This window comes from Garra rufa, chromosome 7 (assembly GCF_049309525.1).
Source record: "Garra rufa chromosome 7, GarRuf1.0, whole genome shotgun sequence".
Taxonomy (NCBI): domain Eukaryota; kingdom Metazoa; phylum Chordata; class Actinopteri; order Cypriniformes; family Cyprinidae; genus Garra; species Garra rufa.
Window position 1 is genome coordinate 7,721,990 of NC_133367.1, and position 26,073 is coordinate 7,748,062.

Genomic DNA, 26,073 nt, shown 5'->3' on the forward strand with positions numbered 1-26,073 from the left:
TTACAGAGCTCTTTTGGAGGTTTTGATGACTGCTGATAATCTAATGAGACACTCGTCTGATTTCTTGAATTTCTGAAGCTCAAACTCATCCAGCTCCTCCTCTGATGTCAACAACACAAAGGCCAAAGCAGACCACTGGGCAGGTGAAAGATCAGCAGATGAGAGACTTCCTTTGCTAAGGTGGGTCTGAATGTCTTTCACCAGAGTTTGGTCGTTCAGTTCATTCAGACAGTAGAACAGATTGATGGATCTCTCTGGAGACAGATTAGCTTCAAATTTCTGCTTGATGTACTGAACAATTTCCTTTTTGCTCTTATCATTTCCATTTTGCTGTGTCAACAGACCCTGTAAGAGTCTCTGATTGGACTGGAGTGACAAACCAAGGAGGAATCGAAGAAAAAGATCCAGATGTCCATTATCACTCTCTAGTGCCTTGTCCACTGCAGTCTTGAGCAAATCAACCTTGTTTTGACTTTTGTTTTCCTGTTCTGTAGACTCATGAACAAATATACTTCTCTTCTTTATGTCTAGAAACAGATGTGCATAAAGAGCTGCAATAAACTCTTGAATGCTCAAGTGAACAAAGCAGTACATGGTACCAAGAACAATCCCAGTTTCCTCCTTAAAGATCTGGGTACACATGCCTGAATACACTGATGCCTTATAGACGTCAATACCACAGGCTTCCAGATCTGTGTCATAGAAGATCACATTGTTTCTTTCCAGCTGATGAAATGCCAGTTTCCCCAGTGAAAAGATGGCATCTTTATCCCAGGAAACATCTGGTGTATATTCTCCATCATACTTTCGTCTGCTCTGCTGGATCTGAAATCTGAGAAAGTGTGTGTACATTTGTGTCAGAGTCTTGGGAGTGTCTTCAGTATTTGACTCCTGCAGTGTTTTGGAGACATCATCAGCCTGATTGTTTTTCCCATCATTATTTCTTTCCTCCTCTAAAATGTTCTGGAGAACAGTGGCTGAAATCCAGCAGAAGACTGGGATGTGGCACATGATAAAGAGACTCTTTGATTGTTTAACATGATCAATGATTTCTTTGGCCAGATTCTCATCCGTGATTCTTTTTCTGAAGTACTCCTCCTTTTGTGCATCATTGAATCCTCGTATCTCTGTCAGCCGGTCGATACAGTCAGGAGGAATCTTACTGGCAGCTGCTGGTCTGGTGGTGATCCAGATGAGAGCAGAAGGAAGCAGATTTCCCTTGATGAGGTTTGTCAGGAGAACATCCAGAGAGACTGGTGAAGATACATTATGCAACGTCTCATTATCATTGAAGTTTAGAGGAAGACGGAATTCATCCAAACCATCAAGAATGAACAGGACTTTTAGGCTCCTTCTTGTAAGGTTCAGATTTTTTGGCTCTGGGAAAAACTGAGTTATAAGGTCCATCAAACTTAGTTTTTCTTTCTCCTTTAAGTTCATCTCTCTGAATGGAAGAGGAAATATGAAGCTTATATCCTGATTTTCTTTTTCTTCGGCCCAATCCAGAACAAACTTTTGCACAGAGACTGATTTTCCGATGCCAGCAACTCCTTTTGTCAGTACAGTTCTGATCTGCTTGTCTCGTTCAGGCGCTTCAAACAAATTTCCGCATTTAACCTGTATTTCTTGTGATTCATGACGTCTGGAAGCAACTTCAATCTGTCTTACCTCATGTTCAGTATTGACCTGTTCACTACAACCCTGAGTGATATAGAGATCTGTGTAGATGTTATTCAGAAGAGTAGAGTCACCTTGCTTTGCAATTCCTTCAAATACACACTGATATTTATTCTTTAGGCTGCATTTTAGCTGATGAATGAAGAACAGCTCATCTAAATACAGGAATAAAATATACAGATTGTTTAGTCTCTGAGTTTGTTATGTTTGGAGCAGAATGTGGAAGTCTAAGGGGCCGTTCACAGGAAGCGTCTTTTGCGTGCGCAAGTTCGTTATTTCAAATGGAGACACGCGGCTTGCGCGCGCATATTGGAAGCTCATTTTTTCCAGGCATGTCCACGCCGCATCGATTTAAAAACATCTCAACTTTTCAGAATGTCGCAAGCGCACTGCAGGTCATGTGACATGAACTAACCAATCAGCTTCCTCACGTTTTTCCGTTACATTGAAACCTCAGCAGAAACATGGAGCAGCAGCTCATCATTGTGGTCCAGGGATTTCCTGAACTTTATGATTTGTCAAGCCCCCATTATTTTGACGCTAACAGAAGAAACAATGCATGGAGAAGCATAGGCTTGGAGCTAGAGCGCAGCTGATGGTTGCTTAGAAACGCCAGACGCTTTCGGAGCGCAAGCGCCCGAGCGCTTTGTTGATAAGGAAGAAAGCGGCGCGCCTAGCGTTTTCCAAACGTTTTTAGGCGCTACATGTGAACGGCCCCTAAAGGAAGTCTGTCATTGTAAGAAACAGCATAGGTGCTTGCTCTTCGTACGCCGCTAACTCAGTTAGCTGGATTTGATTTTTGACGATTTGGCATGATCTTGGATTGTTTGGTTCTTCGAAGCTCATCCTGGACTTGCTGTCATAGCAACAGGTTTCAGCTCTTTCTGAAGATTCAGGACTAAATTGCATCTACAACAGTTTTCTGGCATATTAAAAGGGATAATGTCAATATATAATGTAATGTTTTTGAGTTATAGGACTTTTTAATAACACAGCTATGTCAGAATTATTCAACCCCTATTCAACATATGCTGTTTTAAGACAGTTATTTTTATGGTCAGGAACAAAATTGTCTTAAAACATAATTAAGCCTTTGCAAACTTATTAAAAATGTAATTAGCTTGGGGTGTTCCACATAGTATTAGCCCATACATATGCTGAAGGTGAGTAGCAAATATGGTAAAGTCAACAGAGAGCTCACACTAAATCAATAGAGAATAAATAGTTTGTTATCTTAAAACTACAAGAGAAGATTTCTAAGACGTTACAAGTTCCTAGAGACACAGCTGGCAGTCGTATTCCTTAGATTAAAGTGTGTTGAACCAGAAAACCTTGGAGGATGTTGAACAAAAAAGCACAATATCATAAAATGTTTGATCAGATCAACTGAGAAAAACTTGCAATGTACAGCCAAAGACTTGGAAGACGACCAGATGAAAGGAGGACAAATATTTCAATGCTGTGTATAAGAAGGACACTAGACAAGTATGGTCTTCATGTTGAGGAATCTTGCTGAATACCATTCTTGACCAAGAAGAACAAAAAGCTGACTTGAACATGCTAAAATTCATTTAGTTAGATCTGTGGAGTTCTGGAAGAATGTTTTATGGAGTGATGTGACCAAACTGGAACTTTTTTGGATGTATGGATCAGAGGTATGTCTGGTGCAAAAAAGACAAAGCTTATAAGCAGAAGAACACCATCTCCATCATCAAACACGGAGGTGGGCCAGTCCTGTTATGGGGTTGTTCTACTGTAGCAGGAAGTGGAAAACATGACCATACAAAGGATATCATGTATTTATTAAAGTATCACACCATTTTGGCAAACATTGTGATGCCTTTTGTGCAATGTCTGAAGCTAATAATCATTGGACTTTCCTGCAGGACAAACATCCCAAAGTATACGTTCAAATCTACTTACGCTTGGTTCAGAGATCAGTCATAGAATGTTTTTTAAGTGGCCTGTTCAGTTTCCAGATGTAATTCTCATTGAAAATACATGGTTGAATTTGAAACAAGCAGTGGCAAAGTAAAAACCAAAGATTATCAGTGATCTGAAAGCTTTTCCAGGGGAGGAATAATTTTGAACATGAATGTTTAGAGCCAATTCGATTTTTTAATTATTATTCATCAACTTACATTCTCAGAATTACTCAAATGTGACTTAATAAACTTTCTTTAATAGTTTACTGATGCCTCTGTTTAATTTGTTTCACAAAATGTTGTTCTCTGTCACAAAATGTCTTGCAGGTCAAGGGGGTTGAAAAATTTTAATTGCAACTGTTATATATTATATATATATATATATATATATATATATATATACAGTATATACTAGGGGTGGGAAAAAAATCGATATTGCAATATATTGTTGTGCTCTCTGTCGCAATAAATAATCGATACACTAACGGCCAATATCGATATTTTATTACAAAACAAAATGATTAATTTACCCGTCGTCAGTGTCACTGTCACTACCCAATATCTACCATTCTGTTTGCGGGGGGCGCTGTTCAAGTAAATAGGGGTAAAGTGGCAGAGGCAGCGGCCAGTGAAGAACACAAGTTATCTAACAACAACAGAGAAGAAGCGCAGAAAAAGAGAAGTAAGAAAAATGGCGGAAAATAACGAAAACCAAACAAAGACGCACCCGCTAGTTGAGCATGCTGATCAGTTCTTTTTCAGTCACATATATCGTGATATATCGTTAATGAAATTTCTTCCAATATATTGAATATCGTAGATATCGCGAATCATGATATTATCGATATCGTGGGCCACATATCTTCACAGAATTGAATCGTGAGTTACCTGTATCGTCCCACCCCTAATATATACACACCACCGTTCAAAAGTTTGGGGTCAGTACTTTTTTTTTTTTGAGGAAATTAATACTTTTATTCACCAAGGATGTATTGAGTTAATAATTAAAAATGTATTAAAAGTTAATAATATGATTTACATTGTTATAAAAAAATATATATTTTGAATTAACACTGTACTTTTTAAACTTGTTATTCATGAAAGAATCCTGGGGAAAAAAATCACAGGTTCCAAAAAATATTTGCAGCACAACTGTTGATATCATCCAACATTGATCATTCTAATAATAAATCAGCATATTAGAATGATTTCTGAAGGATCATGTGACACTTAAGACTGGAGTAACAGCTGATAAAAATTCAGCATTTCATCACAGGAATAAATTCTATTTTAAAGTATGTTAAAATAAAAACTATTATTTTATATTGTCAAAACATTTTGCAACATTACTGTTTTTTTCTGTATTTTTAATCAAATAAATGCAGCCTTGATGAGCATAAGATACTTCTTTAAAGACTATTACAAGTCTTACTGACCCCAAACTATTAAACAGTAGTGTATATAAAAATAAAAATATAAATAAAATAACATATCAAGGAAAAAACATGTAACATGGGCAGCACTAATGCATTTAATTTGTCTGCAACTTTTTGCCAGCCCTCTCTCCTGGCTTTTGCATGCTTTGAGATGTTTCCTGTCATTTTAATTAAAGACTCAAATTCGGCATAACCTTCCATTAAAAGCTCTTGTTCTACTTGGGAGAAAAACTGGGCACGTTCTTTGGGCATGATGAACAGCCAATAACAGCGTTGCTAATCATTGTTTCTACTATCGATACATATCCCCTTTTAAACCAACGCATGAACGTGCACTTATCTCAGATAACTCAATCCAGCGATACTAATCATAAACAACAGGTGTGTTCGAAGAACCCAATTAGCCGGATCATGATTAGCCCGATGATATCATCTTGGATGTCTCATTTGATCTCGGATGTTTTAAGCAACGTACGAAGAACGAGCCCCAGGTTGTGAACACATGATATAAGAGACATATGAGTCATAACAGTGATTGTGGAAGAGGAAACATATTGACACAGGGCTGGAAGCAGCTAACAGAGTCTCTTACCTTCTAGAGTATTAGCAGCTTCATTTTCCTTCATCTCTCTCAGGAAGTAGAGCGTGAGATCAAGAGCTGCTTGTTTCATACTGCATCTGTTCTCATTAAAGTCCTTCACGTATTGCATGTTCTCTTTTTGTAATATTTTCTTAAACATTTTCAGCTCATTCTTTAGAAATTTTATTATTTTCTTCTCAAGATCCTACAAACAAAGCAAAATAAATAAAAAAGACAAAGACAAAAGAACAAAATTTAACCAATTCCACATCCATATTTTGTCCAAATTTTATAATCAGTAATTAATATTTGTAAAACACTGCCCAGTAACCAATTTGTTTGCTATAAATCTAAACATTTAGAAAATATTTTCCTACCTGGAAGATTCCAGGGAGTTTGTCTGTGAAATTCTTGTGGTTCCTGTTAATCTGGACGTCTGAATCTGTTTCACATTGCAGCCTGTTAAAATGGTGAATAAAATGAAATGTGGTTAAAGCAAAATCTTGTTATTTTAAATCAAACACAAAGAGCAATCATCAGCTGTTAAAGAGAAGGCTCTATTGAAGTACAAATTTAGGTAAAAACTGGATACTATAAAGGATCCTATTAGGGTTGGGCGATGTCGACCAATTCGGCATCGTACGATGTCTAATGGGAAACATCGCGATGGACGATGGCATCGCCGTCATAGGCGGGGGGTTGGGGGGGAGGTGATGGCTGTTGTTAAATAATTAATTCATAACGAAGCCTACAATTTCCACTACCTGACCCGCATGGTCTTTGTTTTACCCATAACCAAACTAGGGCTGCAACAGCTAATCGATAAAATCCATTTCCATTTATGCATAAAAGTTCATTATGACAGCCTGTGTTAAGTTTACTGAATGAGCGTCAAACATCCGGAACACAGACGGGGAGACAATTAATCCTCAGCGCAAAAACATTCATTGTGCTGAAACATCTGTCCTTGAATGTTAAATTTAGATTTAAAATACCAGATTTTTACCACCGCGGTGGTAATGGACCAACTACCGCAGGTGGCGCGGTGTTTTTATATATATCAAAATAAATGAGGCTCAAACATTAATAACAAACGTGCGTGTTTATTTTAGCAATTCGGTCAGTGAAAAAGCAGCCTACAAAACGCTAAAATAAATCAAATAATGAATACATTTAAATAAGAAAGTAGCCCAAATAAGTGTTAAATATGCTATTAAACAGACATTCGTTGCAAAAAATTCCTAACAACCTCGACAGCTCATCGGAATTACTGGCCCGAGTCCGACTGGAACCTGACTTTCTCTTTCTCTTCCACATTGCACAGCTGCTGTTTTTAATAGCGAAGTAATGACATTTATTTTCGTTTCTTTAGTTTATAAAGTTAATTTAGAAATATATTTGGAACACGTTTTGTTTGTAAAATTCAAGTTTTTGTTTTTTAAAGTAACGACCAAGCGGTTAATGGTCAATTTATAGCCTTCTCAAGTCATCACAATTTAAAATCCATAGATATAAGAAAAACCTTAAAGCATATCACAATATTAGTTTATTCGTTTAACCTAGATAAATCCTATATACTAATAGGCGCATATCTAATCATTTTGCGGAGAGCTTTTTGGAGAAGCGCATTTGCACGACATGGAGATGCCAGCGCCATGTGAAACTTAATTTTTGCTCATAAAGGTAAGAGTAAAATCTACTTTAAACTTTTACTTAACTAGGCTACTATGAAACGAAATGATTCAAATCAAAAACAAAACTCATTCATTAACGGGGCTTTGCGACCAGCTTAACACTACTGCGTGCATTTGAACGCGGAACTCTGCTGGAGGCACTTGCGCTCGCTGCTGCTGATGCTGATGTTGCTGCTGTTGGTGGGACACTAAACACAGCCACGGCAGAATAAATAGCAGAAACACTGTATTTTATGCTTGTTATAGTGTGTTTTTCTTCAGATTTTTTTTCTTTATTACGAATAATCGTTAGTTGCAGCCTTAAACCAAACCATAAATAAATAAAGATAAGTTACACACAAATTACCACCTGCCAATCACTTTTTCCGCCTCATTTAAATGAACATAGTTCGTGTAATTCGTTTGGAGTTCACTGCAATTTGTATTGTGATCGCTACCAACTTCCTTATTATTTCCTCATAATAATAATAATAATAATAATAATAATAATAATAATAGTAAAGTAAGTAAAGATGCGGAAATTGAAAGCATGCATTTCATTTGGCTGTATAGTGTGATTTAAGTGTGCGTTTTTCGCGAGCGGGTTGCTGCTGCGGCGGGGGCGGGGCGATGGATCGCGATGCCAGCTCAGCATCGCGATGCCTATCGGCCATCGGCGATGGACGATGGCATCGTCTATCGACCCAACCCTAGATCCTATATCTCTGTGCTATAAAGGAGAGAACTAATAATGCAAAGAACAGGACAGAAAAAAAACTGTATTACAGGAGTTCTTCAGTCTAATTTGAAATGGTTTAATGCTGCAAATAGTAATTAAGTAGATGTTTCCATTGTGGATGCCTCTTTGTTGCTGCTTGTGTAATTGTATTACTGAAAAGTAGCTGCAGACTGACTTCAATAAAAAGGAAAGCAGATATTATGATCTGTGATTTATTGTTTTATTTAGTTCATTTTTTATCACAAATATCCCAGTGGAAAAATCAGCTAGTGCCATACAATACAAAACACATGAAATACCTTTCAGTAGCTGATGGTGTTTCCTCACTGAAGTTCGGTGGTTCACCTTTTGAGCAGTCACTCTTCACAGACACAGAGCTGAACACATGAGAGCCTGATCTTACACTAAAGACACAAAGACGAAAGGAGCTTTTTTAAACTTTATTTAATACGATCAATTTAATTTTTTTTTAAAAGAAAGTACAATAAATACCCCAATGCAAAAATGAGAAAAGTATAAGTCCCCTTCCATCCCAGTCCAGAAAATGTCAGTGTCCAAACTCTCTTCTGTAACAGCAGCAGCATCCTCATGTAACACACGAGTTTGATTTCTACTCTGTCTGCATCTAATGTTGTGCCACTGGAGCATTCACCTACATTCACCTCAGTCTCAATAGTCTCACTTCTCCCACCTTCCTCATTTATATCTTCCCTAGCAATAGAGACACTGACCCCAGCTTTAACACCCATCTAGGGCTGGGCGATATGGCAAAAATGTAATCTCGATAATTTTTCCCCATATTGAACGATGACGATATATATTTCGATATAAGCTGTTGATGTCGCCAGCTTTAAAATAGTATCCCAACAATGACTAAAGCGACAAAAAATTAAAGGATTCATTAAATTACATTTTTAAGTATAGTTTATTAACAAAAGCAGATTACAGATTTGGCCTTAAAAATTAAAATAACTCACTAAAATAAATGAAAAAAATATATAAAAGTTGTGACAGAGTATGGTAAATGAGAGTAAATGTACAAAATGTAAACATAAAATTATTGTAAAAACTTTAATTTGTAACACATTTATATATTTCTTTATTATTTATTATTATAAACACAATTGTTTATTTTCTCTTTTATAGGTTGATTCATTTAAATTAGAGGCAACCACTGCATTTTGAAACAATCTTCAGTATAAATATAATCAAAGTAGGCTACTCTCTCATTATTCAAAGTGCAAATAGAGACCGAATATTTCAATCATGATACAGAGCTATAGACATACACAACCTATTATAGTTTACATTCTGATAACAACCTAGATATGTCATGTAGCCTAATTTGCACGCATTGCGGAGTCACTCTCTAAACAAGGGGGATTAAAATTGCTTCTACTGTGTGATTGGCTCTTAGATTAATTCATATCGAGCAAAAAATGTCTAGAGCATTTCATCGTTATTAACATAAATTTTATCGCGATTCGATATGATATCGTTTATCGGCCCAGCCCTACGACCCATCCTTTCATTATTTACAGTTTCAGCATCATTATCTTTCTCAGCACACACACTTCTAATTAGAGATCGACCGATATGGGGTTTTCTATAACCGATGCCGATGTTTAGAGGTCAGGGTCAGCCGATGGCCGATATGTGCTGCCGATTTTTAGAGCCGATATCTTGAAGTTCTCCCCTTTATTTGCATGCTAAAATGTCAATCTAAAAAGGATGCACATCATTTCTAAACTTAACATCATGAACAATGAACACAATGAACCATCTGCACTGCACAGTATTATTATAAAAGATTTAACCAAAGTTAACCAAACAAGTCAAACTGACCAAGTATTAAATACATAAAACAGATAAAATAAAAACTGTCAATAATTTACATAAAAGTTTAAGAGCTGAGATTAATGTTAAACTTTAAATGATTTATATACGTAACTGAGAGGACCTGCCAGCAGATGGCGGCAAGACACTGATTTAATTAGTGAATCATATCATTCATTTGATTCGTTTGAACAGCTGATTCATTCCTGAATAAAGCAAATGACTCTCTTTATGAATGAGAAATTGAATCATTTCACTAGATTCGTTTAAAAACGCATGTTCGTTCATAAACAAAACACAGCTGTTTAAATGGAGATGCACAGCGGCTCAGTTGTGACTTGTTTCAGAATAATTTTGACGACAAAAGAGAGCAAAATCTTATTTTTCACGATGAAATGAAGCAAAATCAGGCAACAGCGTAATCCGCCTGCCACCCACCCGCACTTATATTTTTCTCAGATTTAGCAAACCGCACGTGATCTTCCTATTACAATTATTCTAATTCTTAGTTTTGCATGCTGATATGATGAATGGATGGTTCATTTTAACAGCTGATCTTCACATCGCTGCACACTTACAGTATATATAGGCTTAATCACTCGTGCTTTTCGGCCAAATCCGTGCTGAAAAAAAATAACTTTTATTTACATCTGAACTAGGGTTGTGACGATGAGGAAATTTCCCCACCGGTTAATCGACATGTGACAACACCGGTAGTACCGGTATCACCGTGGGGGTGGGGGTTTCCTCTTTTTTCTGCTTTTAAATACATATAATCTTGCCGCAACTGATGCTGACGTTTGGGACGGTGTGAACGCACCATTATAAATGCGTGCGTATAATACTTTCACTTTCAGTTTAGCGGGAATTGGCAATTTGCAGGCGCATCAAATATATTTCAAACAACCCGTTGCCACGGTCCTGACTGCGTCTTTTTTGGGTGTTTTTAACGAATATATACATGATTTTGGCTAATGCAGGACACTACTGAATGATGCGCATCAGAGGGGATTTAGAAGTGGGTATACGCAAAGCCGCCTGATAAAGAAGTGGGTATACGCTGTATACCTGCATATACCATCCACTACGCTCAAAATATTGCCAAACAGGCGCTTTTGCATTGCGTTTTGACACTAAATCGTCCGCCATTCTCCTTCTGTAAATTCGACTTTTCTCGTTCTCCTCACGTGATAAATGAAATAGGACGCATTGTATGTTCAGTTTTTAATTATAGTGCATGCTCTCGTCTTAAGTAAATTATTTAGAATTATATTTTCCATTTAATTCAAATATTTAATAAAAAAAAACGAATACTTAAAAAAAAATGTGGGGACGGTGTCACGGTGGAAAAGTGATGTCACCGGTGTTGCGTCTTAAAACCGGTAACACCGTCAACACCGTCTATCGTGGCAAGCCTAATCTGAACGTGACCATAGTTATAAACTCGCAGTATTTGAGGTAGGGCTGTGCAATTAATCGCAATCGCAAAAAAATCGCGATTTAAGCACATGCGATTTCTAAACCGCACAAGGCTGCGATTTTATCTATCCCCCCAACAGCACCCCCGCCCCCCTTGAACGTCAAGTCCATTTTGTTTTCGATATAGCGCCAGATCACAATAGAAGTCATTTAAGGTTATCTTTCCTATAGAACAGGTCTATACATAGTTCTTTTATTAAACATACTAAATTGCCTCATGTTATTTATCTTATTTACACTAAGGCATGTCATTTCTGTCTCTTCATGGTCGCGTGATTACAATGTCTCCTCCAAGAAAACACGGACTGGATCGCGGACTCCATTCATAAAAACCCAATTTACTATAGCGCGGAATGCCACGCAATTCGTCGATTTTTGGATTAATAAATCAAAAGTTGGTCTGTCACTTAATTCAAATCGCGATATGGACTAGTGTCTGTGAAAACTGAAATGCAAAAAGACCGTTTTAATATGAATCCTGCATGTTCCGTTTGCTTCTGTATGTATGAATGGTAGAGACGCGTTTTATTTCTTTACTACATGCAGACTGAAGCACGCGTGACGCTCCCGCTAATTTTTGGCACTTGCATCTCACATGAACAGATAAACTCAATCGCCAAATCGCTGCTGTGAGTTTCACTTTTACCGTTTCATTTGAGAAAACTAGCATCAGATACACATAGAAACTTCACTGCAACCTGTCAAAATAAAAGTACGGTTTAACATGTAACAGAACAATATTAGTCTTGTATTACTTTTGTACAGTATAATGTAGGTGTTTATATATTCCTATTTAAATAATTTACATAAAACAATATATATGATAAAAAAAAATATTACAACAAGATTAACCACTTAATTATTATTTAAACGTTTTAAACTGACTATAATTTTTCTTCCACGCATTGATTTTAACAGTAAATTTCTGTTTGTTTGACAAAAATTAAAAGGGTTTATTTTTCATTTGATTAAAAATAAATAAATGTTTATGCTTTTTCATTATCAGAAAAATTAAAACATAAGAATTTCTAAAAAAAAAAAAAAAAAAAATTTTAGAACCCGCAAAATGTTAAAGTTTAGAGTTTTGGACTTATTTTTCCACTGAAATGAATCTATTCGTTATTGCACAAAGTAGGCTAAAGTACCGGGAAAAAAGTAAAATGGCTTATTTATTTTATGTTGTCTGTTTTAAAGACAATTTTACTACTGTTTTGTTTATTAAACTTAATACTATGTTATTTCATGGTGAAATGTTTTGTTATGCACTTCTTGTGCACTGAATACATTTAGAATGTATGTATGTAGCTTGTTTGAAAAAGCAAAAAAAAAAAAAAAAAAAAAAAAAAAATCGCAAATAAAATCGCAATCGCAATATTCGTTCAAAAAATCGCAATATGATTATTTTGTCCATATTGCACAGCCCTAATTTGAGGTGACGGAAACAACGGCGCGGTCAGGTGCAATCATCAAAATATATTTAAAAGGAAGCTTGCGCCACGGTCCTGACCACACAACTCAGGTTCAGATTTTAGAAAATGTAGTTAATGTTTACATCATTATTGATTCATCTCATCCACGCGCGACCCACCCACAAGTTATACGAATGCATTTTTTTTTATTACCCGACCCAACCCGCGGATATAACCTCCTTCCGTGCATCACTGTCTCTGAGCGGGGCGGAGTAATCGCAACGCTGCATTGTTTGCGAGAGCCGCCGCGTTCTCCACCCCACGCAGAGTGAAATTCTCTGACTCCAATACAGGAAAAAGTAAAACAGAACTTATAACATTGGGGCTAATGTTAGCAAACAAGCTGCTGATCGTTTTAGACTACAGTCTTTAAACTTAACTGCAAGTAAGCAAACCTTTAACCAGCTGTAGCATTATGCCAGTTAACGATGCTTTCTTTCACTAATTGAAAGCAAAACTTCATAGTTTACTAGTAATATATAGTACATATATGGCCATGGGACTTTGAAATATCAGAATTTAATCCTTACCTTGATCTCTCAGAAATGTTATTGAATCTTACAAAAGTTTTGGCTTGGGGTCCTTCACAGCAGCGCAATATACCGCACCAAAAACACAGTGCTGCCCGCAGACGTGCCTGACTTTAAATAGGCGCTACTAAACACGGATATCGGCCGATGCCGATATATTAAAAAATGGCAAATATCGGCACGATATATCGGTCGACCTCTACTTCTAATGTGGTCCTCCCATTATATCAGAGGAAACAAAAAACAACTAATCAAACTCAAACTCATCTACATCATACTTCAAGACCACTTAAACCTGTCATCTAAAACAAACCACAGTGACTTACAGTCAAGTACAATTCTGTACAAGACTATCTACTTTTCAATACTGAAAACAACAAGAGTGCTGTTGATAATATGCTGATGAAACCAACAACCTCTCCAACAGCCAAAACACACTGTTCCCCTGAAACATCATTTATTTACATTATGTACTGTATCTACGTGACAAATGGTCCAAACTCACACGATCTGAAGACAAATGCTGGATAGCGGCGATCTACTTTCCCAACACAAACTCTCTCTAATCTGCAGTGCTGGCCCATTCAACAGACGCTCGCCTAGGGCCCTGTCTTCAGCTACAGTCATAGCCTTTGTCTATATTAGGGATTTCCTATAACGTCATATTGTATATTCATGAAATTAATATCTGCACTTCAGTCAAGGCATTTCTGGATCAGTGTTTACTGTTAGATCAAATAAATTACTTTGACCTTTGAAACTCTGAAGATCTTACACAAACAGATACATTACACACTAAAGGAAAATGAAAACATTAAAAAGCATCACATGACCCTTTAAATTAAGTGTGCAGTCTGAATATACATTTATGACCTAAAAACTAAATCATTGATGTGGAATAATTTACTCAAGTATCTACATACCCAGTGCTGAAGAGTGACTGTAAACTTGGTTAAGAATGTAAATTATGAATCTGTTCAGTTCTCAAATATTTTTCATCTATTGGCTACTTTTTAATATATTTTATGTTATTTTTTTTTATTAGGAAGTTATGAAGCTCTGACGTTCTGCAAAGCCATTTGTAAAATTAAAACAAGGTTTGTTAAGGTTTTGTTTATTAAAGCAAACGTGAAAGTCCAGCAGTGTTTAAAATGATTGTGTGAAAACTAGGGCTGCACGATATATCGATGAAATATCGTTATCGCGATAACAGTCAATGCGATATTGGTATCGCAGAGAGTTGCGATAAATGAAATTTAATTGGTTTCATTTCTTTACAAAACTTTCGCTAGGCTAACTACTGCTGTGAGCTGCAGTGTGACAGGTTCGCCTTTCTCTCCAGCATTACATAACCATTTAAACTTAATCTTTAATTCTTTATATTATTCCCTTTAATTAACTTTTGAGATATTAGCCGTCAATCACTCCCTGTCACTGACACTGCGCTCCGCTGAACTAGGAACCGGCTATTTTCTTTCTCTCAACTATCCTCTGTTCCGGATCTGCACAAACTGCATTGCAATCAGGGGTGTGTGATATGACGATGTTTTAATGTGGACAGTTATCTGTATAGAATCTATATTTCGTGTTAGAGCGCGCACATTCTGTCAAATACAATTCTGCCGCCTCAGTCTTAATGTAGGCTACTGTACGACGCGGCACACATTCAAATCAAATGATAACTCAGCTGCAGAGGACCGCTCACACATAGGCATCATTTGCACTGTGGGGACACGCTTTTGTCAAAATCCCGTTTGTGTCCTGCCACTTTCAAAACAAGGTTTTGCAATTGTAAAGCAATCTATTTTATTGTAGAATGGACGCTATGCACTGCTGAGAGTTTCGCGCGGTCGTTAAAAACGAAACCAAAAGAAACACACACACGCGCATTCAAATACAATTTTAATACCCCGTGTTTAGAGAGCGAACCCACAATGCGCGCAAATTAGGCTATATAACATATTTAGGCTGTTATTAATATGTGGGATTAATATTAAGTTTTGTAGTTGTAGACTTATAACTGTATCATGCTTCAAAAATTCGGTCTCTATTTGCACTTTGAATATTGTTAAAGAACAGACATCACTGCAGACTATGAAAAGGCTACTCTAAGACAAGCTAATAAGATTGTTTGTGATTCAACACACATTTTGTACACAGAATATGAGTTGTTGCCTTCTGGGAGGAGGTTTAGAGTTCCTTATTGTAGAATTAATGGATTTAAAAATTCATTCATCACTGTGTCTATAAAGTGGTTAAATAGTTGTAGTATAGCTGTAAAATTTTATTTTTATTTATTTATTTTTATTGGGGTTATGTATTTATATATTTATTGTTGTGTTATTTGTATTGTTATTGGTGTGCTTTGTTTGTCTGTCAATTGATTGCAGCATGGGTGATGGGCCCAAGACCATTTTTTTTTTCTCTGCGAGGGACAATAATATTTACCTTACCTTGAAACAGTAGCCTACTTTTATGGCTGCATTTATTGTCTAAATGACTAAGAAAGAACTGGGTCGTTTATTTTTTGTTATTTATACTGTAGATTCTTTAAAAATGCAGTGGTTATCTCCAGTTTTAATGGCTCAACCTATAATAGAGAAAATAAAAATCTTGTTGATGTACTCGCATTTTCTATTAAGTTAGATTTAATTCGGATGACAGAAGAATATCTTTTAACTGTTTGTTTTAGTATGATCATTATATATATATATATAAATGATTAAAAATAGACAATAATAATAAAAATAATAATTTTAAAAATAAATATCGCAAGAAATATCGTTATCGCAATTCAACAACAATATCGCACATCGCATATTTTCCCAATATCGTGCAGCCCTAGTGAAAACAGACTCAGTCTTACCTCTGTTTGTGTGAGAGACTCATCTCAGACGGAGAGTCCTTTCCTCGCTCCTCTGACATACTGCAGATAAACTGCCAGAGATCAGCACTGGGTTGAGAAAACTATCTGCTGTTCAGTTTGACCTGGAGATGATGATCCTTAATGAGATCAAGAAATATCTGGAGTTAGCAGCAACACAAAACACTAGATCAAATAAAGTCAGTTATGAACAAATGCATTGCCATGTAGAATAACCACATTCAGAAACACATTGGTTTTCAATAACCCCTTTTGGAAAACTTACTTGCAGTCTTGTCCACTAAGAAGAGCATTTATAAGTATTTGAAACGATCATTTTCTGTCCTTTAGGCCTGTAGTTTGTCAGCAATAATTCTCATATCTCTCAGACAGATTGGATTAAATACAGAAACAATGTCCGCGAGTGTTAAAATTAGTAGAGTCTGCGCTAAAGTTGTATCTAAAATGTTTTCTAGGACATAGAGTGGATCAAATCCAATGAGCAACGCTTTGTTTTGCTATCTGCGTGTTTTCCGCAGTTACTTTCGTTTTCTTCTTCTTCTTCGGTGTTTATAGGCGGTTGGCAAACCAACTTGTAGCTGCATTTCCGCCTCCTACTGGACTGGAGTGTGGACAGGATACATACTTATATAATACGATAGATGTATGGAAATTCATGAGGAAAAAAAAAAACAGGCTAAATTCTTTTACTTAATTTCGTTTCTTTAATTAACTTAATAATATATAGCTTTTTCCTTTAGTATACCTATCATAAAAAACTCTTTATGCTCAGCTTTAATTAGTGACTGAATAAAATGATGTTTTTCATTGTTGTATTTCCTGCAGTGAAGTATTACATGTTCAACTGTCTCTTGCTGACTACAGTGATTACATTCCCCTGTTGGGTGCTTGCCAATTTTAAACAATGTACTATTCAATCCTGTGTGACCTATTCTCAGACGGGTTACAATATTCTCTTCATTTCTGTTCCTGCTCTCTCTCCTCCCAGCACCAACTTGTTGTTGAATATTATATAAGTGTCTTCCTGTTTCAATACCATCCCAGTGTACCTGCCATAGCGACTGTGCATATTTCCTAATCAACACTTTAGCTTCTGCTTTACTCAGTGGAACTTGCAAATCTATCTGCTTTAATTTTAAAGATTTGTTTCGCCAAAACATCTACCTTCTCATTCCCTACTACACCAACATGAGCAGGAACCCAAATAAATTGAATTGATATACCCATAAGCTCTATGTTATACAATTTATGGAATATTTCATTAATTATATCCATCCTAAAAGATGATCTGCCAGATTTTATGCTTTCCAGTGCTGAGTAGCTATCAGATGCAATAACTATGTTATTCATTCGCTTTTCTTCTGTCCACTGCAGGGCCATTAAAAATGGCAATAGTTCTGTAGCATAAACTGATAAATGGTTAGAAACTCTTTTCTTAATGTAAGAATCATTCATTGGAATAAACACGGCTGCACCGGCATATCTTGTCTTCCGGTCTTTTGATCCATCCGTGAATAAAAACCCTGAATCTTGGAAATGCCTCTCAATATAATTCCGCACTATATACCCCACTGGAAGTTGTTTGGATTGATCCTTTATTTCCTGTTGTATACTGAGGTCAACAGTTGGCAAGGGGAATAACCAGGGAGGGATGGAGGATATTGAGACCGTGTTGCTACTGTACTTGACTTAGTCCTATATTCCTCGCCTTTGCATCACCTGTCCACCCAAAACTCATCAAATGTGTTTCATTATGTTCCCAACAGTCTGTCAGTACACTTTTTACAGGATGTGAAACACTTTGTCCCTGGATATTAACCCAATATGCCAACATTAACTTCATTCGTCTTATACCTAACGGCATTTCTCCCATCTACAGCTGCACAGCTGATACCGGCGATGATTTAAATGATCCACTGCAGATTCTTAGGGCTTGTGCTTGCAGTATATCTAACTGTTTGAGGTTTGTTTCTGCTGATGACATATAGGCAATGCATCCATAATCAAATACAGATCTCATGAGAGCCCAGTATATACTCTGTAGGGATGCCCTACTAGCTCCCCGCTCCCGTCCTGATAAACACAGAAGAATATTAATAATATTTCTGCACTTGTTCTTAATTTTATCCAGATGAATTTTCCATGTAAGTTTTTCATCGAACCAAACTCCAAGAAACCTTATAAATTTTACTTGTTTTTGAGCCGCCTTGAAAAACAAATGACCTGCGTTTTTGATACAGATAATTTAAACCCCCATTTATTAGCCCACTTTTCAACATCCTCTATTGCATTTTGCCTTTATTTATGAACATATGATATACTGCGACCTCTAATCCACAAAGCCCCATCATCTGCATATAGAGATTTTCCAATGTCATGTTCAACTTGTGAAAAGATGCCATTAATCATTATGTTGAATAATCATGGACTGCATACACTATCTTGTGGTGTCCCATTCTCTACTGTATGCATTCTAGAGTATTCTTCACCTACTTTAACTTGTATTTTTTGGTCAAATAAAAAGTTCTGAACCCAGTTATATGCTCTACCACCAATTCCTAAAGACTTTAACTTAATTAATAATCCTTCTTTCCAGAGCATATCATATGCCTTTTCCACATCAAAGAAGATAGCTACCACTACTTCTTTGTTTGTCTGTGCTTTCCTAATGTCTGATTCTAGACATAATACAGAGTCCATTGTTGTCACGTTTGAGGGAGGAGGTCTGGGTCCAAATGCAGGAAAGTATATTTATTAAATAAACAAACAAACAAACAAACAAAACACAAACAAGGCAAGGTCAGAAACATAAACTTCAAAAACGAGAAAGACGAGAAACCAACCACACAGAGACCAGGATACATGAAAACAATGCAGACTCACCAGGGTAGTGGAAGTGTGGAGATTATAAAGACAAATCATAAGTGTTATCAGCTGGGGAAGACAGGTGACAATCAAGGCAGGTGAGTGCAGGGAAGGGAAAACAGCGACATCGTGTGGCAAAGGGAAAGGCAGCAGCCCAGAGTCATGACAGTACCCCCTCCCTACGGAACGGCTCCCAGACGTTCCCAAAGTCTGGAGGGAGGAGGAACGGAGGAAGGCAACTCAGGGGGAGGGATGGCGGGCCAGGCCCGTGCAGCGCAGTCACGTGAGCGGACCTCACCGCCAGAGGAACGTCAGCGGACGCCGCCATCAGAGGAACGTTAGCGGACGCCGCCGCCTGAGGAACGTGAGCTGGCCTCGCCGACAGAGGAACATCAGCGGTCACCGCCACGTCCGGAACAGAGAGAGCGGTCACCGCCGCGTCCGGAACAGAGAGCGTGGACACTTCCGCCTTCCCACGGAAGAGCCACTCCACCCCCACTGCAAAGCGGGAACGCCGTCGCGCCGACTCGGCCCTACAGGCCTCCATCTCGGCCAGTTGGAGGTTAATGACCTCCTCGAACCGAGCGGCCGACGCCGCCTCAAAAGCCGCCGCATCCTTAGAGAAAAAAAAATTACTCCCCGCTGGACCCATCTGTGGAGTCTGCATTCTGTCACGTTTGAGGGAGGAGGTCTGGGTCCAAATGCAGGAAAGTATATTTATTAAATAAACAAACAAACAAACAAAACACAAACAAGGCAAGGTCAGAAACATAAACTTCAAAAACGAGAAAGACGAGAAACCAACCACACAGAGACCAGGATACATGAAAACAATGCAGACTCACCAGGGTAGTGGAAGTGTGGAGATTATAAAGACAAATCATAAGTGTTATCAGCTGGGGAAGACAGGTGACAATCAAGGCAGGTGAGTGCAGGGAAGGGAAAACAGCGACATCGTGTGGCAAAGGGAAAGGCAGCAGCCCAGAGTCATGACAATTGTATTCTGACCCTTACGGAATCCACTCTGATAAGGGGACAGCAGATTTTTACTTTCTAAAAAATATGTTATTCTTTCTGTGATTATTTTTCCGTTGTTTTACATAATTGAGAAGTTATAACTAGAAGGATCTGATTGGCTTTTTCCAGGTTTAAGAATAGGTACTATTATTGCTTGTTTCCATATTGAAGGGAGTTGACCAGTTTCCCATACTAGGTTAAATAATTTTAACACTTTTTCCAGCGTATTATCTGTCATGTTTGCCAGCATTTTGTAACACACTCCGTCTGTTCCTGGAGTCGTCTGTCGAGCAGTTTTGATTGCTCTTTTTAACTCAAACATGTTTATGTCTAATAAACTATCTGACATCTCGTCTTTCTTCACCAAATTAAGATAATTCATTAATGTGCTACTCCTACACTGCTTTGCTTCTTTTGAAAGATTATCTGAACTGTGAATTTTCTTAAACGTTTCTACCAAAAGTTCAGCCTTATCTAAATTGGTGACAGCCATTTTGTCTGTACCTATAATATGACTCATAGTTCCTTCTAATCCCCCATTTTGCTTTGACCTCATGATTATATCCAGATGTGATCTCTGCCCTAATAATAATATTTATATGTGTCCTCTGACCTGTTTAATGAAATCCAGATGTGGAAATCAGTAAATGTGGAATACTGATGTCAACCTGCATCCTCCTAGAACGAAATATGATGATTGTTCAATTCTGTCTGGTGACAAATCCGCAAATGAGCTGTCAAATATTGTTTTTGAGCTTTTATGCATGTTTTGAAACGACCACATCTGGGGCTTTATTCCTCAAATTTGACTTTAGTTATGCTTTATTTCTTTATTCATGTTTACAGATGCGACAACGAAAGACTTGAGACAATGAGGACATATGACTCTAACTTTGGGTACACCTCTTTCTCAAGGGTCTAGACACAAAAGAAAGACATGGCTGTGATACAGAAGAAGCTCTCTTACACTTATCAGCTGATATTCTCAATAAAAGCTTTAAAGACCTGCAATTTTACCTTCACTTTAGGGACAAGTATTTTTTATGTCACTTTTAGGGACAAACACAAATTCTGATCAAGCCATAGTTTAAGGACTATGGTGACACACAAACTCTGGTTTAGTTATGATTTTACATCAGTCATCCTAACAATAAACAGAAGTAGAATTACAACTTAAAGTGTCAATATTGTCTAGAACAGTGGATCTCAAACCAGGGGCACATGAGGTGACAGAAGGGGGTACGGGAACAAAATGCTGAGCTTTGCCATTCATTTAATTCTACCCCAATTTAAAATAACATTAAAACTGAGCATGTATTTCTGACAAGCAAAATGAGGCTTTTATAATGAAACAGGAAAATCAATCAAACAACATTGAATTACCTCCAGACCAGCAGAGTGCGTATGATAGGATTCCCTAAGCGTTTAAAGTAGATTTGTAGCACTTAATAGCAAAGACTGTATATAAAGATCGATTTAAGAAACTCTCTTCAATACAGAAACATGCCTTGTGTGAGTTATTTTTTATATTTAAAATACGAGCAAGAAATATGTTTTCTATTTCCAATAGTGCCATTTTGGAGAGTATCACATTGCTCTAGTCTTAAACAAAGCACAGTACACATACTCTCTATAATGGTGCTAGTGTGACACGGTGAAGGATTATTGAATGAAGTAGTTCTTTTTGTTTTCCTTATATACAAACAGTATTCTTGTAGTCCATTGATGTCACATGGACTATTTTAACAATATCCTTACTATGTTTCTGTGCCTTGGTCGTGGTAGGACCCTTGCTGCCTATGCAGGGTCAGAAAGCTCTCATACTTCATCAAATATCTTAATTTGTGTTCTGAAGATGAACAAAGGTCTCACAGGTTTGGAACAACATGAGGATGAGTAATTAATGACAGAATTAATTTTGGGTGAACTGTCCCTTTAAGTTGCAATGTGTTGTGAATACTTCACATATAATTATGCAAAATCATTTGAGCATATGACATGTTACATCACAAGTTACATACCTGCACTTTTCTTGATGGTCTTAAAGAGTGCATCTGAAAGACGTGAAATACAAACAAATATAGATTATGAATAATTGTATATAATCTGCTTAGTCCTACCAGCCCAATACATCTAGACCCAGGGTCATCAACTGGCGAGATGAGTCCATGCGGACCGTGAAGGCTTTTGACATAATGAAACTAAAAACTTACCAAACGCTAATTTCTAATAAATCAAATGTACATGAAGCACATCGGGTCAGTGTTTGGCTGCAGTGATGAGATCGGTCCATTGCGTGCAGACAGATGGAGCTTTCAGTGAAAATCAATGGCACTATGTTGTTTATGTCACAATATTTGTAAAGATACGTTTTTTCTATGTACTGTATTTTCATAAATATTTATGGATGTCACACAGGCAACGTGAAAACATGAAACTGCGTAACACGTGAAAGCGAAAGTAAAAACTGACAGCGCTTTCAGCTTCTGACGCTGCATTAACGGCACACATCTCACAGAGACAACGAGACACCAATCTACTTCATATGCTGATATTAATTTACTGCACTAATATTACTCTTGTGGCCCGAACACAGTGGAGAAAATAGAAGAAGCCTATTTTGTGTGAACCATTGCTGCCATTTTCAATCAGCCGTATGTCTGCTGTTGTCAAAAAGACCAATGTGGAAATCAATCCATGGTTTTAAGCAGCAAACACATAGAGTTATAAATGTGAACTGATTGATCGACAAGATCATGTCTTATACACATCTAAACAATTAAGGCAAAAAAAAAAAATATATACGTATATGTTAATATAATACTTGATTGATAATAATTGTTTAAATTAATATAAGAATTGATACTTTTGACTCTTGAAGCCTGAAATGTGAAGTTTATCATTTAAGAAATCTCTTTGCTTTGTGAAACCTGCATCTGAATTGTAAATTATGCTTTTTACAGCTTTATTCAGGTCTTGAAAAGGTCTTTAAAAGTCTAGAATTTATGCTTAAATAAAAAACAACTATTTGTTAATATTCCAGCAATAAACTTTGTTTGTTTAATTTGCAAAATAATAAAGTAGTGGAGTATAATGAAATACATCTCTTACGTATTCACATACAAATGAGAAGTACTGAGTTTTTTTAGTTTCCTCACAGGACAGCAACACTACAAAAACATGGCCTTTTACAATACGATGAAGCACTGTTGTACATTAATACTACTTACATAATACACTTCCCAACAGTACATAAAGTATTTTAAATGCAACAACCTTGAACATTCAGAAGTAAAGTTAATTATTACTTTTTTTCCATTTTCAATGTTTTAGAGGCAAAGAAAAGTGTATAGATACATTTCTGTCATTTACAGATTATCATTTGCTTTGCAAAAATAAACAATTTCCAGAACTAAGTGTCTTCTATTTACAAATTTAGGTCTTTGGGGTCCTTTTGAACCCAAATGACATTTGCTAAAATTAAAAAAAATATATAAATAAATAAAAGTTCCCTTTGTTCAAATGGTGTGAGACTTTGTACATCGGTCAACACCATCTTGATCTACAAATAAAAAAAAATTGGAATGATATCTTGATTTTATGTGAGTGTGAAAAAAAAAAAGAAGTTATGTTCATGGTCTTTGGGAGACAACAGAATGCAATTTTGTAACAAAATAATAGTTAAAATAGTTTTTTCCCTGTTTATTAATGTTTTTACTCCACATTTGTGGAGTTTTCAGAGGATTTATATTTTTTAAATTTATATAAATTAATAAAATATTTTTTATACAAAAACAGCTTTATATGTAAAATCACTTTATAAAAGAGCCACATGTCTAACTTTCATTCATGGGGATAACATGGGTAATTTCACATGGTTTAGTGTAAGATTGTTGCACATCTTTTGGAAAATCCAGTTTTAAAAGTAAAAAATAAATAAATAAATGTACCACTAGGTGGCTGCAGAGCTCCACTATTGTTATTTGCTATTTGACCAATTGAAAGATATCTTTTTACAAGTTTTATTTTCAGTTGAGTTCATATCTACATATTATGAAATACACAGGACACACAGAAATACATCTGTGAGACCATAAAAACTGCTCTCTTATAATTTGTCAAATAAAAAAAAACATTTGCTGTAGTTGCATTCTTATGTTCATGTTGTGTGCTGCTACTCAATATGTAATACAACTGATTTGTTTCAGTACAAAAAAAGCTGAACTTTGACAAAAAGTAATTTTTATTGTTAGAATTGTGATTTCATAATATGTAGCTATGAACTCAACTGAAAAAACTTGTGAAAAGATATGTTTCTGGTGTGCAAATAGCAAATAGTGGAGCTCTGCAGCCATCTAGTGGTAAAAGTGATACTTTTTTTACTTTTAAAACTGGATTTTCCAAAAGATGGGCAAACATCTTACACCAAACCATGTGAAATGATCCATGTTATCCCCATGAATCAAAGTTAGAAAGGTGGGTCTTTTATAAAATGAATTTTACTTTTAAAAAAAAACAACAACAGTTTTTGTATATAAACCCATTTTAAAAATATTTATTTATTAATTTATATATATTTAAAAAATATGATTAAACCACTGAAAACTGCACAAGTAAAAACTTTAATAAACAGAAAAATATTTGTTATTTTTGTTTTAATTATTATTTTGTTACAAAATTGCATTTTGTTTCCCGGCGCGAAAAAGCCCCGAAGACCCTGAGTGTGATTTGAAAACGAGGACTGCATAAGGGTTAAACCTACACAGAACAACTTCATTCATTTCATTCAGTTTCCCAGCAGCACCATTTTCTCCAGAATTGTCCTAAAAGAAGAGAAAAAGAAAAGACTTATGACAATTATTAAGACAGGACTGCAATCTTGGTTAGAAAACATGGCACAACAGGACTTGCATACAAAACACTCCAGAAGTCATATTTAGTGTATATATAGTGTGCACGCTCTCTGGGGGCAGCAGGCAGTTGTCCAGAATGAGCGCGACACCCGAGTAGAGTTTACCCGCGATCACGAGCCCCTCACCGTGCAGAAGAGCTCCGGCGGCCGCCGCCATGTTGACGCGGATCTGAGTTCCAGTTCGGCACTCACTAAATTCCAGGGGTTTCATTACCACGACGTAAAATGGGCGTTTCTGGGGGCGTTAGGAAAACGCCCCTTTCTAAAAAAAAAATTATTAAGAGAGGTCACCGATCATGCGCAGTAAGTCAGTTTTTTTGGGCGGGCATTTCAAAACCTAGGATAAGCACTGATGGATAATGAAGGACAGCACAGTCATACAGTTATTTTTATGTTTTAAAATCTTACATTTAAACGATTTTCGAAAACAAATAAACAGCCGTTATAGAAATGTAAAACGTCTAGCGTCTATTTACGAAAATTAATCATGGTTTACAATGGTATCGTGGACAGGTATTTCATGATACTGTATATGAATATAAATATGAAGGGCACGAAACCCCTGTGATCGTGGAGGTATCTGAAGCAAATGGCTTTTCCCAAACTGCGCATGATCGGTGACTTATGCAAATTCTCAAATAGGCCACGCCTGCCTGGTGACGCAGTATCGATTACGCTGTTCTGAAACCCCTGGAAAAAAGTGCATCCCGTTTGAGTTCAGCGCGGTTCACAGCGCCATCTGCCGCACCGAATATACACACGAATATAACACCTTACAATAAATCCTGTCACCACAGTTAATATTATTACAGTCTCAAACACAGAATGTTCTCCTAAATAAATAAATAAAAACGGAACGAGAAATTGTTCGCTGGAATGAAGCTGTGGATGTTTACATCATAATAAACTAATTATCTTGACAGAAAGATTGGAACAAAAACAAAAACTAAATATAAAAACTCAATAGCTATTACTTTAAGAAGTTAATTTAAACAAGATACGCAATATTCATTGATTTTCTCATAATATACACAAGATTCGAAGAATATTT

The 26,073-nt window shown here is 36.6% G+C and overlaps 1 protein-coding gene across 1 annotated transcript; it reads right to left on the reverse strand.

Annotated features, from left to right (window-relative positions):
• LOC141337894 (protein NLRC3-like) lies at positions 1-25,233 on the reverse strand. Its single transcript, XM_073843471.1, has 9 exons — positions 25,069-25,233; positions 24,873-24,933; positions 22,132-22,164; positions 18,240-18,301; positions 16,211-16,281; positions 8,330-8,434; positions 5,996-6,077; positions 5,631-5,823; positions 1-1,832 (listed from the first exon to the last, which is right to left on the reverse strand). The coding sequence occupies exons 1-9, from the start codon at positions 25,231-25,233 to the stop codon at positions 1-3; spliced, it is 2,604 nt and encodes an 867-aa protein (XP_073699572.1).
• Positions 25,234-26,073: the final 840 nt, after the last annotated feature.